Here is a 19,935-nt window from a genome sequence, read left to right on the forward strand (position 1 = left end):
ACCAGGGTACCAAAGGGGTCCATAGCATTAAAAAAAGGAAGCAGTGACATTCATTTATTGAGTGAATGATTTTGTTAAGGTACTGAGGGATCTGCATTTTAAGCAAGCTGCTATCGATATGATATCAATCCCAAAATCCAATGCCTGTAGATATCCCATCTGCAATTGGTTTGAACCTGAAAAACTATGCAAGGACATCCAGTGTAAACTGGCTTATTATGTTATGATATTAACTTGGTAATATGACTTGGAACTAATAGTTAATTAAAACTGGTGTACCTTTTCAGGCAGGAAGACACCCCAACAATAATTAGGGACAAATGTGCTTCAAGCTTTTGGGAGAGCCAGTGATGTGTAGAAAATTGGTCATAAAGGTGGATTTTAATTTGGACCTTGAACGAGGTTTCTGTGTTGACAAATTTGTTTATCTGAATTTTGCAGAGGTGCTGGATCTTGTAATGATAAGCAGATTTTTTTGTGACTGGTGCCAAAACATAAATGCTGGCTGTGATAGTGTGTCTTGGTTTTGCATTCTTCTTTAGCAAGAAGAGGCAGAGTTAGAGGAGAAGAAAAGACTGGAGAACGAATATGAAATTGCTCGAAAGCAGGCCCTAGAGCGAATAAAGCAGGAAGAGGCGAGAAGAAGACAGGAAGACCTGAAGCAAGCAGAGATTCTGCAACAACAGATGGAAGAGCTGCGTTTACGGGAGGTTGAGGTAAGAATTGATTTGCTTTGGTCTTTTTTTTTTTTAAATTCATTTTTCAGGATTTATTGTGTTTGACAAGACCACCATTTGCTAAATGGCTTTGAGAATGTGCTGATGAGACACCTGCTTGAACTGCCATGTACTTCTGGTGAGGATACTCTAAAAGGTGTGGGTGGCGGAGTGGAGATATGTCTCTTACCAAGGGAGCACAGGTTGCTGTTGGGCAAGGTGTAGTGCCTGTTAGCCCCCCCCAGATCAGGGTCACATGAAGTGATAGGAGCCGGTGGCGGATAGTCGTATGAGCAGTTGGTGCATGTCACAACCACTGCGACCACTGAAGCCAGGCAGACAATCTTGATAATAGCCAAGGTCACCCATCTTATCAGAATCAGGTTTATTATCACTGGCATGTGACGTGAAATTTGTTAACTTATAGGCATCGGAGAGACCATAGATTTGCGCCTTGGAAAGTTTCCAGGGCACAGGCCTGGGCAGGGTTGTATGGGAGACTGGTGGTTGCCCAAGCTGCAAATCCCCCCTCTCCACACCACCGATGTTGTCCAAGGGAAGGGCAAGGGCCGATGCGGCTTGGCACCGGTGTCATCACAGACCAATGTGTGGTTAAGTGCCTTGCTCAAAGACACAACACGCTGCCTTAGCTGAGGCTTGAACTAGTGACCTTCAGATCACTAGACCAACACCTTAACCACTTGGCTACGTGCCAAGTGTTAACTTAGCAGCAGCAGTTCAATGTAATACATAATATAGAAGAGAAAAATAAATAAAATTTAAAAAATATAATAAAAAATAAATCAATCAATTATAGTATACGTAATTGTAATATGAAATACTGTATGTTTAAAAAAAGTGAGGTAGTGTACAAGGGTTCAATGTCCATTTAGGAAACAGATGGCAGAGGGGAAGAAGCTGTCCCTGAATCGCTGAGTTTGTGCCTCCTACCTGATGGGAACAGTGAGAAAAGGGCATGCCCAGGGTGCTGGAGGTCCTTAATAATGGACGCTGCCTTTCTGAGACACCACTCCCTGAAGATGTCCTAGGTACTTTGTAGGCTAGTACCCAAGATGGAGCTGACTAGATTTACACCCCTCTGCATCTTCTTTCGGTTCTGTGTAGTAGCCTCTCCATACCAGACGGTGATGCAGCCTGTCAGAATGCTCTCCACGGTACATCTACAGAAGTTTTTGAGTGTATTTGTTGGCATGCCAAATCTCTTCATACTTCTAATGAAGTATAGCTGCTGTCTTCCCTTCTTTATAACTACATTGATATGTTGGGACCAGGTTAGATCCTCAGAGATCTTGACACCCAGGAACTTGAACCTGCTCCCTCTCTCCACTTCTGATCCCTCTATGAGGATTGGTATGTGTTCCTTCATCTTACCCTTCCTGAAGTCCACAATCAGCTCTTTTGTCTTACTGACATTGAGTGCAAGGTTGTTGCTGCAATACCACTCTACTAGTTGGCATATCTCGCTCCTGTACGCCCTCTCTTCACCACCTGAGATTCTACCAACAATGGTTGTATCATCAGCAGTTTTATAGATGGTATTTGAGCTATGCTGAGCCACACAGTCATGTGTATATTAGAGAGCAGAGCAATGGGCTAAGAACACACCCCTGAGGTGCGCCATTGTTGATCGTCAGTGAGGAGGAGATGTTATCACTAATCCACACAGATTGTGGTCTTCTGGTTAGGAAGAAGAGGGTTCAATTGCAGAGGGAGGTACAGAGGCCCAGGTTCTGCAACTCCTCAATCAGGATTGTGGGAATGATGGGATTAAATGCTGAGCTATAGTCAATGAACAACATCCTGACATAGGTGTTTGTGTTGTCCAGGTGGTCTAAAGCCATGTGAAGAGCCATTGAGATTGCATCTGCCATTGACCTATTGCGGCCACAGGCAAACTGCAATGGGTCCAGGTCCTTGCTGAGGCAGAAGTTCAGTCTGGTCATGACCAACCTCTCAAAGTATTTCATCACTCGATGTGAGTGCTACCAGGCGATAGTCATTAAAGCAGCTCACATTATTCTTCTTGGGCACTGGTTTAATTGTTGCCTTTTTGAAGCAAATGGGAACTTGCGCCTGCAGCAGTGAGAGGTTGAAAATGTCCATGAATACTCCCGCTAGTTGGCACAGGTTTTCAGAGCCTTACCAACTCTATCAGGACCTTCCGCCTTGCGAGGGTTCACTCTCTTTAAAGACAGCCTAATATCGGCCTCTGAGACAGAGATTACAGGGTTATCAGGTGCAGCAGGGATCTTCACAGCTGTAGTTGTGTTCTCCCTTTCAAAGTAGGCATAGAAGCTATTGAGTTCATTTGGTAGTGAAGCATCGCTGCCACTTTTGCTGTTGGCTTTTGCTTTCCAGGGAGTAATGTCTTGCAGACCCTGTGTAAAGACACTGCCCTGGAGAAGGCAATAGCAAACCACTTCGGTAAAAAAATTTGCCAAGAACAATCATGATCGTGGAAAGACCATGATCGCCCATGTCATATGATATGGCAATTTACAAACGAACAAGCTCTACAATACTTTTGCCTAGGGAGTTTCAGGATTGTGAAGAAGCAGTGATATATTTCTAAGTCAAGGTGGCATGTGCTTTGGAGAGCAACTTGCTGATGGTGGTCCTTCCTTTGCACCTACTGTCCTTGTTTTTAGTAGTTGTGGTTTTGGTAAGAGCTGTATTTTATGCATCGTGGGCACATTGTGATGGTTATGGTATGTTGGCAATCAAGCTGATTACTTTCATCTGAATGGCATTGAGTTTCTTGAGTATCATTGGAGTTGTGAGTGGAGTGGATTACATCACACTCTTGCAGATGACAGAAAGGCTTTTGGGTCTCAGGAGGCTCTGAACTGGTCTTGTAGCCAGTTCAGTTGAGTTTCTAGCAGTTGTGACCCCATGTGTTGATGGTGTAGTTGACGGTAACGCCACTGAGTATCACAAATGGATGTACACTATAACTCACATAAAATGCTGGTGGAACTCAGCAGGCCAGGCAGTATCTATAAGGACAAGCACTGTCGACGTTTCGGGCCGAGACCCTTCGTCAGGACTAACTGAAAGGGAAGATAGTAAGAGATTTGAAAGTAGTGGGGGGAGGGGGAAATGCGAAATGATAGGAGAAGACCGGGGGAGGGGGAGGGGGGTGGTGGGATGAAGCTAAGAGCTGGAAAGGTGATTGGCGAAAGTGATACAGAGCTGGAGAAGGGAAAGGATCATGGGAAGGCAGGCCTCTGGAGAAAGAAGGGGGGGGGGCAGCACCAGAGGGAGATGGAGAACAGGCAAACAAATAAATATGTCAGGGATGGGGTAAGAAAGGGAGGAGGGGCATTATCGGAAGTTACAGAAGTCAATGTTCGTGCCATCAGGTTGGCGGCTACCCAGCCGGTAAATGAGGTGTTGTTCCTCCAACCTGAGTGTGGATTCATCTTGACAGTAGAGGAGGCCATGGATAGACATATCAGAATGGGAATGGGACATGGAATTAAAATGTGTGGCCACTGGGAGATCCTGCTTTCTCTGGCGGACAGAGCACAGGTGTCCCAGTCTGCGTCGAGTCTCACCAATATATAAAAGGCCACAACGGGAGCACCGGACGCAGTATACCACACCAGCCGACTCACAGGTGAAGTGTCACCTCACCTGGAAGGACTGTCTGGGGCCCTGAATGGTGGTGAGGGAGGAAGTGTAAGGGCAGGTGTAGCACTTGTTCCGTTTACAAGGATAAGTGCCAGGAGGGAGATCGGTGGGAAGGGATGAGGGGGACGAGTGGACAAGGGAGTCGCATAGGGAGCGATCCCTGTGGAAAGCAGAAGGTGGGGGAGGGAAAGATGTGCTTGGTAGTGGGATCCCATTGGAGGTGGCAGAAGTTACGGAGAATTATACGTTGGACTCGGAGGCTGGTGGGGTGGTAGGTGAGGACAAGGGGAACCCTATCCCGAGTGGGGTGGCGGGCAGATGGGATGAGGGTAGATGTGTGGGAAATGGGAGGGATGCGTTTGAGAGCAGAGTTGATGGTAGAAGAAGGGAAGCCCCTTTGTTTAAAAAAGGAAAATATTTCCTTCGTCCTGGAATGAAAAGTCTCATCCTGAGAGCAGATGCGGCGGAGACGGAGGAATTGTGAGAAGGGGATAGCATTTTTGCAGGAGGCAGGGTGGGAAGAGGAATAGTCCAGGTAGCTGTGAGAGTCTGTAGGCTTATAGTAGATATCAGCAGATAAGCCGTCTCCAGAGGTGGAGACAGAAAGATCAAGAAAGGGGAGGGAGGTATCAGAAATGGACCAGGTAAATTTGAGGGCAGGGTGAAAATTGGAGGCAAAGTTAATGAAGTCAACGAGCTCAGCATGCATGCAGGAGGCAGCGCCAATGCAGTCATCGATGTAGTGAAGGAAAAGAGTGGGACGGATATCTGTACAGACTTGGAACATGGACTGTTCCACAAAGCCAACAAAAAGGCAGGCATAACTGGGACGCATACAGGTGCCTATGGCTACACCCTTGGTGTGGAGGAACCAAAGGAGAAATTATTGAGAGTAAGAACTAATTCCGCTAGACGGAGGAGAGTGGTGGTAGAGGGGAATTGGTTAGGTCTGGAATCCAGAAAGAAGCGAAGAGCTTCGAGACCATCCAGGTCGGGGATGGAGGTATATAGGGACTGGACGTCCATGGTGAAAATAAGGCGGTAGGGGCCAGGGAACTTAAAATCATTGAAAAAATTCAAAGCGTGAGAAGTGTCACAAACATAGGTCGGAAAAGATTGAACAAGGGGGATAAGACCGTGTCAAGGTACGCAGAAATGAGTTCGGTGGGGCAGGAGCAAGCTGAGACAATGGATCGACCTGGACAGGCAGGTTTGTGGATCTTGGGTAAGAGATAAAAACGGGAAGTGCGGGGTGTGTGTACTATGAGGTTGGTGGCAGTGGATGGGAGATCCCCAGAGCTGATAAGGTTAGTGATGGTATAGGAGATGATGGCCTGGTGCTCCTTAGTGGGGTCATGATCAAGGGGTAAATAAGAGGAGGTATCAGAGAGTTGTCATTGTGCCTCGGCCAGGTAGAGGTCAGTACACCAGACAACAACAGCTCCCCCCTTATCAGCAGGTTTTATAGTGAGGTTGGAATTGATGCAGAGGGAACGGAGAGCAGAGCGCTCGGAAGGATTTGGGTTGGAGTTGGAACAGGGTGTTTGGAGTTTGAAGAGATTTGGTGTGTCACCAAAGGCATTCACAAATTTCCACAGATGTACCGTGAAGAGCATTCTAACTGGTTGCATCACCATTTGGTATGGGGGCAGTGGGGTGCTACTGCACAGGATTAAAGAAAGTTGTAGAGAGTTGTAAACTTAGTCAGCTGCAACATGGGTACTAGCCTCCACAGTATCCAGGGCATCTTCAAGGAGCGACGCGCCAAAAAGCCGATGTCCGTCATTAAGGATGTGCCTTGTTTTCATTGCTACCATCAGGAAGGAAGTACAAAATCCTGAAAGCACACTCTCAATGATTCAGGAGCAGCTTCTTCCCCTTTGCTATCTGACTTCTCAATGGACATTGAACCCATGAACCACCTCGTTGTTCAGTCGACTCTTCATGACCTCATGGACTCCTGCACACCATGCCTTTTTGTTGAAAACTGCCTCTCTAAGATCCCCCAAGGTTATAAGCAATGTCTGAGTAATATTATCTATCCATCATAGCCTCTGCCTTCCTCTCCTCCTTTTACTTCTGTTTTACCTAACATGATAGTCTTCTCCAAGGTATCCTGTCTTCTCATGATGTGGCCAAAACATTTGAGCTTTTGTCTCATTATCAATCCTCCTAGTAAGCAGTCTGGCTATATTCCTTCAAGTATTGACCTGTTGGATCTTCTTGCTGTCCAATGAACTCTTAACACTTTCCTCCAGCGTCCAAGTTCGAAGACATTGATACTTTAGTATTCAGCCTTACTAATAGTCCAGCTCTCACAAGCCATATATCACAACTGGAAATACCATGGACTTGACTATACAGATCTTTGTAGACAGAATGTTATGTCTCTGCTCTTCAGCATTTTATCTAAATTTGCCCTTCCCAGAAGTAAGCGCTGTTTAATTTTGTGGCTGCAGTTACCATCTTTAGACATCTTTGAACCGAGAAAGATAAGATCTTAAATATTCCTACACTTTCTGTGGATAACTGAAAACAGTTGGATCAACCTATTTCTCATGAAGAAATTGCCGAGGCTGTACATTCATTGCAGTCAGGAAAGACTCCAGGTTCTGATGGATTTTCTGGAGAATTTTATAAGGCTTTTTCTTCACTGCTTATACCTCATTTATGTTCAGTTTTTTTGGATTCTTTAAGATGGGTAGGTTGCCGCAGTCTTTTTATGAAGCTGCTATTTTGCTAATCGTTAAAAAGAAAAAGGACCCAACTGAATGTTCTTCATACAGACCAGTTTCCTTACTTAATGTTGATACTAAAATCCTGTCTAAAGTTCTGGCTCATAGGATTGAAAATATCTTACCATCTATCATTTCTGACGATCAGACTGGATTTATTAAAAATCAATATTCCCATTTTAATATTCGCTGGTTATTAAATGTTATCTATTCTCCTTCTAAGGAGATATCGGAATGTGTGATATCCTTAGACGCTGAGAAGGCTTTTGATTGGGTTGAATGGCACTATTTATTTAAAATTTTAGAAAAATTTAATTTTGGGCCCAATTTTACTCAGTGGATTAAATTACTTCATTTATCTCCTTCTGCTCGGGTTCTTACTAATTCTCAGAATTCTAAACCGTTTAAACTTCAACGTGGAACCAGACAAGGTCATCCTTTGAGTCCTTTGCTCTTTGACCTGGCTTTAGAACCCTTAGCTATTGCCTTTCAAGGATCTAGTTATATCACTGGTATTTTGCATAAAGTTTCACTTTATGTGGATGACTTATTGCTTTTTATTTCCAATGTTGAGACTTCATTACCTTCTGTACTTCCTCTACTCTCTCATTTTAGCCAGTTTTCTGGATATAAATTGAACTTACATAAGAGTGATCTTTTGCCTTTGAATAATTTGGTATCAACTAATACTAATCTTCCTTTTAAAATTGTAAGAAACCAATTTACTTATTTGAGTGTAACAATTACTAAGAATTATAAATACCTATTTAAAGAAAGTTTTCTTTATTAAGTTATGTAAAAAGAACATTATCAAATTGGTTGCCTCTTTCGTTATCATTGATTGGCCGAATTAATTCTATTAAAATGAATATCTTAACTAAATTCATATACCTCTTTCGGGCCTTATCCGTCTTTATTCCTAAATCCTTTTTTGATTCTCTTGACTCTATTTTATCCTCACATATGGAAAAATAAACATCCTTGACTGAATAAAGTTCATCTCCAGAAAGTTAAAAAGAATGGAGGTTTAGCTTTACCAAATTTTAGTGTTTATTATTGGGCAGTTAATATACAGAATCTTACATTTTGTTTATATTAAACATGAGGACTGTCCGGGGTGGGTTTCTTTAGGAGCTAACTCTTAATAAATTTTCTATCATCTCTCTTTTGGGATCTTCACTTCCTTTATCTTTAAGTAAAATAACTGAAAATGTGGCAGTTAAACATACCTTGAGGATCTGGATACAATTTAGAAAACACTGGTTTATTGAGATTTTCCCTTTCTAGTCTCATTTTTCTCAATTATTTTTTAAGCCCTCGATGACTGATGTAGTTTTTAAACAATGGGATAGATTGGGTATTAAATGTTTCCAGTATTTGTTTATTGGGGGAAGTCTTTCTTCATTTGAACAACTGTCAACTAAATATAGTTCACCAAAAACCCACTTTTTAATATATTTACAAATTAGAGACTTTCTGCTATCTCAATTATATACATTTCCTAAAAGTCCTGATAAGAACTTATTAGATGAAATTCTTAATTTGAAACCTTTTCATAATGGTTCAATATCCAATATTTATGATATGTTGATGGGAATGAGAAATGATTCTTCAGATAAAATCAAAAATCTTTGGGGGAAAAAGATTTACAGACTTCAATTTCTGAAGAAACTTGGAATGAAATTTTTAAACTGGTTAATACTTCATCGTTATGTGCCCATCATTTAAAGTGGTCCATAGGGCTTATATGACCAAGAATAAGCTATCTCATTTTTAAATGGATATATCTCCCTACTGTGATACATGTAACAATGGAGAAGCTTCATTCATTCATATGTTTTGGACACGTCCAAGTCTTGAAAAATATTGGAAGGAAGTATTCCAAACTTTTTCTGTACTTTTTAAAGTAAATTTTAAGCCTCATCCTTTGACCACCTTATTTGGTATTGTTGGAGGGAAAGATACGTTTTGAAGACATCTGACTTCCACATTCTGGCTTTTATCTCTCTTATGGTTAGGAGTGCGTTCTTGCTTAAGTGGAAGGATGTTGCTCTGCCTAATCACGCTCTGTGGTTACAGGATGTTATGGCGTGCTTAAATTTAGAAAAGATTTGTTGTTCAATTTCTGAATCTAACCAAGATTTTCAAAATTTGTGGGGACCATTTTTGAATTATTTTCAAAACCTTTGATTTCTTGTTAAAGTACAGATGCTGGTCAATGGCATATTTCACTATCTGATAAGTTTTTTTTTTCCTTTTTTTTCTTTACCAAACAACTTAGGCTTTGGTAGTGGGTTTAGATTTTTTTTCTATATAAAAAAATTATTCATATCTCGACATACAAATTAATCTAATCTACATGAATATAGGGTAAGGAGTTTGTTAATGTGATTCAAATATAATGTATTTGGTATTATATCTTTTGTTTTATAATGTGTATTTTTTTGAACTCTATTCTTCTATATAGAAATTAATAAAAATATTGAAAAAGAAAGACAGACAAAATCCATCACTGCCTCTACTTCCTTTCCATTGATTACCACAGAGTTAACAGGGCAGGTCAACATAATTTTGGTTTTCTTAACTACTTTTTTATTTCTATTTTTGCATTACTATTTTAACTATTTAATATATGTACTTAACTATAATTCAGTTTTTTTTTCTATTACCTATTGCATTGTACGGCTGCCACAAGGGCAATAAATTCACAAAATATGCCGGTGATATTAAACCTGATTCTGATTTCAATAGTTGGGAGTATTTTTCCCTTTTGTCTATTAACTTCGGTACTAGTGAGGCTACTTGATGGCACAATCTAAATGCTACCTTAATGTCTAAGGCAGTTATTCTGATCTTACCATTTGAACTCAACTGTTCAGTCCATACACAAATGAGAAAATTTGCAGATGCTGGAAATCCAAGCAACACCCACAAAATGCTGGAGGAACTCAGCAGGCCAGGCGGCATCTATGGAAAAAGAATACAGGTGATATTTTGGACCAGAACCCTTCATTAGGCCCAGTTCCGATGAAGGGTTTCGGCCTGAAGCATAGACGGTACTCTTTTACATAGATGCTGCCCGGTCTGATGAGTTCCTCCAGCATTTTGCAGGTGTTGCTGTTCAGTCCATATTGAGTTTTGATGAGATTCAGAGATAAGTGTATATTGGGCACCACTGAGCGGGTTAACGGCGACTGTGATAGCTCTGATAGGAGTATAGGGGTTTCCACTTGGTGATGTGGCAAGAACTGTTGGTTAAAATAGTAAGATATTGAGAGGTGTTAGTGCTCGGGGGGTACCTGAAGGTCCTTGAGCATAATTCCTGGAAGATAGTTTGCAGGTTTAGCAAGCAATTAAGGCAAATGGAATGTCGACCTTTATTCCCAGAAGGTTTGTGTACAGAAGAAGAGACTTCTTGTTCTTTTATCGAGCCCTGATGAGTCCGCAACAGGAACGCTGTGTTCCACTTGTCACGAATCCCGTGACAAGTTGAAAAGGAACAGCAAAATTGGAACACACCTGGAGTCTGGTTTACTATAAATTAAGACTATATTTATTACTACTATGAATTAATATCATTAAACATAGAAACATAGAAAATAGGTGCAGGAGTAGGCCCTTCGGCCCTTCGAGCCTGCACCGCCATTCAGTATGATCCTGGCTGATCATCCAACTCAGAACCCTGTACCTGCTTTCTCTCCATACCCCCTGATCCCTTTAGCCACAAGGGCCATATCTAACTTCCTCTTAAATATAGCCAATGAACTGGCCTCAACTGTTTCCTGTGGCAGAGAATTCCACAGATTCACCACTCTCTGTGTGAAGAAGTTTTTCCTCATCTCGGTCCTAAAAGGCTTCCCCTTTATCCTTAAACTGTGACCCCTCGTTCTGGACTTCCCCAACATCGGAAACAATCTTCCTGCATCTAGCCTGTCCCAATCCCTTTAGAATTTTATATGTTTCAGTAAGATCCCCCCTCAATCTTCTAAATTCCAGTGAGTATAAGTTTCTAGTCGATCCAGTCTTTCTTCATATGAAAGTCCTGCCATCCCAGGAATCAATCTGGTGAACCTTCTCTGTACTCCCTCTATGGCAAGAATGTCTTTGCTCAGATTAGGGGACCAAAACTGCACACAGTACTCTAGGTGCGGTCTCACCAAGGCCTTGCACAACTGCAGTAGAACTTCCCTGCTGTACTCATATCCTTTTGTATTATCCTTTTAAAACCGGATAATACGATACAGGTTATAAACTATTTTATATATCTCCATAAATGAGTGTGTGTGTGGATACAAAGATAATAGTCCCGGAGGTAGATATCAGTTTTACGGTGTCAGGTAAGTTAAGCAGTTCAGTTCATTTTGTGTTGCTTCGAGTTGAATTGATGGAGAGAGAGAGAGAGTTAATTGAGTTGATGTTTACGTTGGCAGATTTAGTTGTTCTTGCTTCCAAAGTCTTTAGAGTCACTTCGTGTGAACCCCACACAGACACAGATGGACAGAGCCCCTTCTAAGGAACGGTCTACTAACCCACGGCACAAGTTCACCACCAACAGACCCCCCCACAGGCAAGTTCTTACCCGCACTGGTAATCACAGGTCAAAATTAATCAGTCCGTGGCCTCCACTCTCGTGGTGATCTTGAACACCACCAGTGGTTTCTCAGGTAGCTTCTGCAATTCTCCCCTGCCATGTCTCGTCTGCTGTTATCAGACCAACAGCCTTAACTTTTTATAATCCGTTAGAAACTCCAGCTGTCTGTTAACTCAACTGCTCTGAACTGTTACCATGGTGAATTCCCAGCTCATGTCTCAGCTGGCGCTGTACTCTCTCTCTCAAGGTCATAATTAAAAATGTTATTAAAACCAAGACAGAGTCCTCTCTGTCTTTTAATTGCCTCCTTGTTCATTAGTATGCTGAATTTTCTAGCAGTTTCTCACCTGCGTGACACCTTCCCCCTTCTGGGAAAATTTTGATCTTTCAGCAAAATTTTGCTCACTCACTGATTCTACACACCAAGCACTACATTCTACTTCACAAAGTGTACATTTAGCATTTACACAGTTCATCAGCATTTTTTTTAACAGCAGGATAGGCAATCCGCAGTGACATTGTCCGTATCCCTTAACTGTCTTATCACGATATCAAACTGCTGTAAATACAGGCTCCAGTTTAATAAATGCCAATTTTGAACTTTAATTTTATCTAAAAACAGCAAAGGGTTGTGGTCAGTGTACACCACTAAAGGCTTTTGTGTGGCACTGACGTTAACCTCGAAATGTTGTAATGCAAAAATGATGGACAGCAACTCTTTTTCTATTGTTGAGTAATTTTTCTGGTGCACATTAAACTTTTTGGGAAAGTATGCCACTGGATGTTCAATACGATCATCTCCCCCCTGTAATAGCACCGCCCCTGCAGCTTCATCGCTAACATCCGTCGCTAGCGAGAAAAGCTTAGTGAAGTCCAGTGCCTTTAGCACTGGATGGTGACACAAGTTACCCTTTAACCGTTCTAATGCCTTTTGGCAAAGCTCATCTCACACAAATCATTCACTCTTTCTCAACAGTTTTGTTAGTGGAAGGGCAATATCTGCAAAGTTCTTGCAAAATTTTCGATAATACCCCACCATACCTAAAAACCTTCTCAAGGCTCTCTTACCCGTTGGAATGGATACATCAGCAATAGCCTGAAATTTCCCTTTCACAGGAGCCAGTTGACCCTGGCCCACCACGTAACCAAGATATGTAACTCTGGTGTGACCAAACTCACTCTTGGCAAGGTTCACCATCGGATTAGCTTTAGAGAGCCGGTCAAACAATTTCTCTACTGTTACAATGTGTTCCTCCTACATGTCGTTCCATACTACTAAATCGTCAATATATGCCCCAGTATTCTTCAAGCCTTGAATCACAGAGTTTATCATACGTTGGAATGTCCCAGGGGTATTTTTCATCCCAAAAGGCATCACATTATACTTGTACAACCCCAAGGGGGTGACGAATGCCGATATCTCTCGCGCCCTATCGGTTAAGGGAACACACCAGTACCCTTTTAGCAGGTCAATTTTTGTTAGGTACTTAGCCTTCCCCACCCTATCGATGCAGTCATCTATTCTGGGAACAGGGTGAGCACCTGTTTTGGTTATTGCATTGACCCTTCTATAATCTGTACAAAATCTCATTGCCCCATCGGGCTTGGGAACTATCACGCACGGGGAAGCCCATGCAGAGGTGGATGGCCTGAGAATACCATTGGCCAACATATATTTGAATTCCTGTTCCACTACTTTACTATGTTCTAAATTCATGCTGTAGGGGTGCTGCTTCACTGGATCAGCCTGTCCCACAATTACATCATGTGTAGCTATACTACACTGTATCTGGGAATAGATCGGAATGTTTGCCAATTAGCTCCTTTATCTGTTGTTGTTGCTTCAGTTCCAGGTGGTTAATTTTACTGTCTATTTTCTCCAAAACACCAGCATTCTGGAGTCAAGCTGAAACCAAACACTTCATTACACTCCCCCGTTATCTCTGAGCTAGTCTTTGCATCTGGGTCTTGTTTGGTCATGACCCCAAATGATATGGATTTAGAGTCAAAATAAGGTTTGATTCGGTTCACATGCAGTAATTGAGTGGCCTTCCTTTTACCAGGTGTCCTGATAACATGGTTCAGCTCATCAATTTTCCTCATTATTTCGTAAGGTCCACTAAATTGAGCCTGGAGAGGATTATTCTCCAAGGAAAACAAAACCAAAACCTTAACTCCAACCTCATAGCTTCGCTTCCTCGCCTCTCTGTCATACCAGCGCTTCATATCAGCCTGGGAGTCGTGGAGATTTTGTTTCGCAAGGTTACAAGCCCTGCTCAGCCTGTCTTGAAACTCATAATATAATATTATATAATATAATACCTCAATTCAGACTTCCTTCTGAAACCATTGCTCTCTCAGTAAGGTTGAGGGTTCTTGAGGCCTATGACCGAACACGAGCTCAAACAGACTGAACCCCAATGATTCCTGGATCGAATCACATTGCAAATAGGAGTAAAGGTATACACTCATCCCAATGTTTTTCTTTTTCCATACAGCACGTTTTAATCATGGTTTTCAGGGTAGAGTGAGACCTCTCTATTGCTCCCTGGGACTGGGGATGGTATGCCGTGGTCAAAATTTGTTTCGCTCCCAGTTCCAAAACTATCTGTTGAAATACACCCAATGTAAAATTACTGCCCTGATCCGATTGTATCTCCTTGGGCAGACCCACTAACGTGAGGAACTTAATAAGTGCTTTCACCACTGTTTTAGCCTTTAGGTTCCTGAGGGGTATTGCTTCTGGGAACCTAGAGGCAGCACACATAATGGTTAAGAAGTATTGGTGGCCACCTGCAGTCTTTGGCAGTGGGCCAACACAATCCACAATGACTCCGGAGAAAGGTTCACCAAAAGCTGGTATGGGGCGAAGTGGCGCCTTTGGGATAGTCTGATTCGGTTTCCCTACCACTTGACATGTGTGACAGGTTTTACAAAAAACCGCCACATCCTTTCTTATACCCGGCCAATGAAATTCTTTCATAATCTTGTGCCCTGTCTTTTTAACTCCAAGATGTCCCCCTAAAGGCATTGTATGAGCCATCTTTAAAATTTCTGTACGGTAATCCTTCGGAACCACCACTTGGTGCACCACGGCCCAATCCTCATCAGCAGGTACTGTTGATGGTCTCCATTTCCTCATTAATACCCCATCCTTCAGATAGTAACCCATTGACTCCCTCTGAATTTCATCCTCAGAAAGAGCTGTCTCTTTTAAAACTGCAGTCTCAGGATCCCTATCCTGTTCTTCCATAAGCTTCTGCCTGGACAATGACAAACCCCTCTTATCCTCCTCACTACCTGAGTCCTGATCGAACACGGACGATAGAAAAGTTTCATATAAGTCAGTAGGATCCGTACCCCTGTCTTTGCTATCATGGGCACCTGACCCCTCCCGTCCAGATGGCTTCACTTCTGTAGCCTTCATTGTCATGCTTCTTGTGACCACGCATGTGGGATAAAGTTCACTGTCTGCGCTTGTCTCACTAACAGCAGGCCGGCTTGTTAGCTGTAACCCTGAGTATACATCTTTTCCTACCAGGTCATTTCCCAACAAGACGTCCACGTTAGCCATCGGTAATTTAGGTTGTATCCCTATCTCAACTGGTCCAGACAAGTAAGTCACATTTCAAAATTATTTTGTGCAAAGGCACGACCTCTGTTTCCTTGCCAATACCTTCCAGAATATTCACTTGGTCCGTTTTTGTCTGGTCACCAAATTCTAAGACGTCACTTAATATCAGTGACTGAAAGGCTCCAGTATCGCGCCAGATTCTCACCGGAACGAGGGGTGACCCCTCCTTCACAGACACAAAACCCTTGATAATAAACCACTCAATCCCTTCCTGAACTCGGCTGGACCCCACCTTCTTTCATGTGGTCTCAGCCACCGGCGCACATGTGTCAGGGGTTTTCCCCTTCTCCTTTCCCATTTCTTTCTTCCGAATAAGACCGTTAAATGCCACATGGCCAGGCTTTCTGCAATAATAACAGGTAAAACTGGAAAACTTATCTTTGGTCAGTTTCTTTGGTGTGTGTGTGGATACACAGATAGTAGTCCCGGAGGTAGATATCAGTCTTATGGTGTCAGGTAAGTTTAAGCAGTTCAGTTCACTTTGTGTTGCGTCAAGTTGAATTGATAGAGAGAGAGAGTTAATTGAGTTGATGTTTAAGTTGGCAGCTTTAGTTGTTCTTGCTTCCAAAGTCTTTAGAGTCACTTTGTGTGAACCCCACACAGACACAGATGGACAGAGACATAGACCTTCTAAGGAACGGTCTACTAACCCACGGCACAAGTTCACCACCAGCAGACCCCCACAGGCAAGCTCTTATCCACACTGGTAATCATGGGTCGAAATTAATCGGTCCGTGGCTTCCACCCTCGTTCGTGCTGGTTTTAAACTCCACCAGTGGTTTCTTGGGTAGCTTCCGCAATTCTCCCGTGTCATGTCTCCTCTGCCCTTATCAAACCAACAGCCTCAACTTTTTATAATCCATTCAAATTTCCAGCCGTCGGTTAACTCAACCACTCAGCTGTTACCATGGTGACTTCCCAGCTCGTGTCTCAGCTGGCACCATACTCTCTTTTAATTGCCTCCTTGTTCATTAGACTGCTGAATTTTCTAGCAGTTTCTCACCTGCATGATACACTCTATTCTAAGTTCAGTCATTATGTGCTGCCTCATATGATGTGGGCGATCATGGTCTTTTCATGACCATGTTGTTCTTGGCAAGTTTTTCTACAGAAGTTGTTTGCCATTGCCACCTTCTAGACAGTGTCCTTATAGATCAATATTCTTCAGAGATTGTCCACCTGATGTCAGTGGTTGCATTACTAGGACTTGTGATATGCAGCAGCTTCTCATGTGACCATCCACCACCTGCTCCCATGGCTTCATGTAACCCTGATCAGGGGGCTAAGCAGGCGCTACACCTTGCCCAAGCATGACCTGCAGGCTAATGGAGTAAAGGAGTGCCTTACAACTCCTTTGGTAGAGATGTATCTCCAACCCACCATCAATATAATTGCATAGAGGGACTGCTGTGAAGGTTTACCAGATTAATTCTGAGGATGACCATTTTGTCATTTGAGGAGAAATCAAATAAACAGGGAGAGAAGTGATCTTACTGAAATGTACAGGGTAACTGAATTGATGTTCATCCCTAGTAGGATTATCTGGGTCATGTTTAAGGAATTAACTCCAACTTCATGAGTTAACCTCGGCATCTCAAGTGTAGTAGAGCTTTCAGTGAGTTGAAACCTTTGTTTGAAAAGGTCATTGTTTCAATATACAGTATTTACCTTTTTTGCGGGTGTCCTCACTGGGTATTTGCACAGTTCTGCTTTAATATAGGGTCCTTTCGTTATCTATAGGCAAAGAAACTCAAGCTGGAACAGGAGAGATTATTGAAACAGCAATGGGAGTTGGAGGAGCTGGAGGAGCAAAGGAAACAATTAGAACAACGGCGAAAGAAATCTGAGTTGGGGTAAGTAGTAAACAAAGCTTGTAGTCCTCTTTAATTTAATTTGCTGCAAAGAGAAAAGCCCTAGCTCGCTTAACCTTTCCTCATAAGATGATTTGAGTTGCACTGTCTCATAAGTTTCAATATGGATTATAGAAGTTTATAAAACTGAGAGGCATAGATAGAATCAACAGCCAGATCCTTTTCCCCAGGGGAGAAATGTTGAATATTTGAGTGCAGAGCTTAAAGGTAAAAGGAGGAATGTTAAGGGGATGTGCGAGGCAAGTTTTTTTTTATATAGAGTTGAGATGCTAGTGCTGCAGGTGATAATGGAAGCAGATACGAAAGTGGCTTTCAAGAGGCTTTTAGATAGGCACATGATAGATTGGAGGGATATGCATCATGTGCAAAGGATTAGCTAAATTTCGCATCGTGCTCAAGCACTGACCTTTAGACTGAAGAGCCTTTTCCAATTTTATGTTATGTAGGTTCACACAAAAGAATATAATGAAGCCTAAATGGCCAAGAAATAATGCATGAGGATGGTAGGGAGAATTTATTTGGAAAATATTGTCTAGTCTTCAGTAAGCAGTTAAACTGAAATGAGGCAATTCCAATGCTGCAACTATTACTTAACACATAGTGACTTCTCTGCTCTCCACACCCCCATCCAATAATATTTAGTTAATCATCAACACGGGTAAGTCTGCAGATGCTGGAAATCCAAAGCAACACACACAAAATGCTGGAGGAACTCAGCAGGTCAGGCAGCATCTATGGAAGTGAATAAACAATTGATGTTTCAGGCTGAGACCCTTCATTGGAACTGGAAAGGAAGAAGGAAGATGCCAGAATAAAAAAGTGAGGTGAGGGGAAGGTGGATAGCTAGAATATGATAGGTGAAGGCAATACGTACAACATGCTGGAGGAACTCATCAAGTTGGGCAGCATCTGCGGAAACAAGCCCGAAACGTTGACTGCTCATTTCCACGGATGCTGCCCAACCTGCTGAGTTCCTCCAGCATGTTGTACATGTTGCTTTGACCATAACATCTGCAGTGTACTTTTTGTTTACTATATGATAGGTGAAACCAGGTGAGTGGGAAAGATAAAGGGCTGGAGAGGAAGGATTCTGACAGGAGAGTAGAGTGGATCAGGGGAGAAAGGGAAGGAGGAGAGGTCCAAGGGGGAGGTGGTGGGCAGGTGAGAAGAGCTAAGAGGCGAGAGTGAGGAATAAAGGAAGAGGGAAGGGGGAGGGAAAATGTTTTTTATCAGAAGGAGAAATTGATGTTCATGCCATCAGATTGGAGGCTACCCAGACGGAATATAAGGTGTTGCTCCTCCACCCTGAGGGTTATCTCTTCTTGGCACAAGAAAAGGCCATGGACCGGCTTGTCGGAACGGGAATGGAAAGTGAAGTAAAATGTTTGGCCTCTGAGAAATTCAGCCTTCTCCCATTGTCTATTAGCAATCTCAAATCAGCAATTAATGTTCTAATTTTATGCAATGTTTACTTTTTAAATCTTTCATCATACTTAAAAGTTTCTTCAGTGTTCCAATGCACCATTATGATATTATTGTGTATTTTTCTATATTATGCCGTTGCAGCGTGATTGTTCGAATTTTAACAGATGTTTCATGAAATAACAAAATGACCATTGTAAAATAAAAATAACCATGCTTGAATGGTAACAGGTAGCTATTCTCGTAACAGTAACTATTTACATAAGGAAGATGCTGTAATGTTACTATGCTTTTGAAACTAAAAGCATCCAGTCCCACTTATATATTTTAATCCAAAGCTTTGCCACCATATGGTTTCTTTTCTTGTCATATTCCTGCATTCATGTCCCTCTTTAACCCCCCCCCCCCCCCCCGCACACATCTTTTCCCAAGTGTAACTTTCTGCAGAATTTTCAGTATATTTTCAAGTTGGGTTGATGTGTAACTTCACGTTGTGGTGCTACTATGTGCTTGCTATCCCTGGCCTCCTTTGTGCTGGGGATTGTTATTGTAGCAGGCTACTTTTGATAAACACTGCCCAAGTGTTGGAGGGAGTGAATGCTTAGTTTATCAATGAGTTGCCGGTTAAGTGGATGCTTTGTTTTGGATGGTCTTGATGGAGTTGCACTCATTTAACCAAGTGGAGAATTTTGCATCACATTTGTGATGAGCTTTGTAAATGGCAGTAAGAATTTAGAAGTTGGGAATTGACACCTAACTTTTGATCTCCTCTCGTACTAAAGAATTGACCTGGCTGAACAGGTTGCGTTTTTCTCAGTGGTGGCCTTGGGGTGTTAATGATCTGAGATAATAACACTGTATAGAGATGTTTGGACCCTCACTAGTTGGGTATTGTCATTGCCTGTTATTTGTGCAACACTTGATTACCTGCAGATTATTGAATTGCCTGAATGTTTTCTGATTCTCACCGAACATGTTTGTGGGCTGCTTCATTAACTTTAATGCTGTGGCATCAAGTAATGGAAAAAATGTTGAAGTTGTTTGAGCCTAGTACATTGTCCTGAGGAATTGCTGTAGTGAGTTCCATTCGATCTCCAGTAATCACAAAGGTATGACTTTAGTCAGTAGAGGTCAGTTTCGGTATCTAAGTGTGAAATTGCATCGACTTCACTTGTATTATATTGCACATGAAGAGTCCTGCTTGCATACAGAATTAAAATCCTACCTGACCTGATGTGACACATGATCAGCCCCTGCTGGGCTTGGGTCAGCTAGCCAGACGATGGAGAGAAGGACTTTTTCTCTGTCTCAG

The 19,935-nt window shown here is 42.3% G+C and overlaps 1 protein-coding gene across 5 annotated transcripts in view; it reads left to right on the forward strand.

The window, feature by feature from the left end:
* tchp (trichoplein, keratin filament binding) overlaps nt 1–19,935 on the forward strand; it is a 39,245-nt gene that overhangs the window by 8,347 nt on the left and 10,963 nt on the right. For all 5 annotated transcript variants that reach the window (XM_059987904.1, XM_059987907.1, XM_059987905.1 and 2 more), the window contains exons 6-7: nt 543–716; nt 17,071–17,183. In XM_059987904.1, the coding sequence (XP_059843887.1) occupies nt 543–716; nt 17,071–17,183 (287 nt within the window). The remainder of the gene's footprint in view (nt 1–542; nt 717–17,070; nt 17,184–19,935) is intronic.

This window comes from Hypanus sabinus, chromosome 13, assembly GCF_030144855.1.
Source record: "Hypanus sabinus isolate sHypSab1 chromosome 13, sHypSab1.hap1, whole genome shotgun sequence".
NCBI lineage: Eukaryota > Metazoa > Chordata > Chondrichthyes > Myliobatiformes > Dasyatidae > Hypanus > Hypanus sabinus.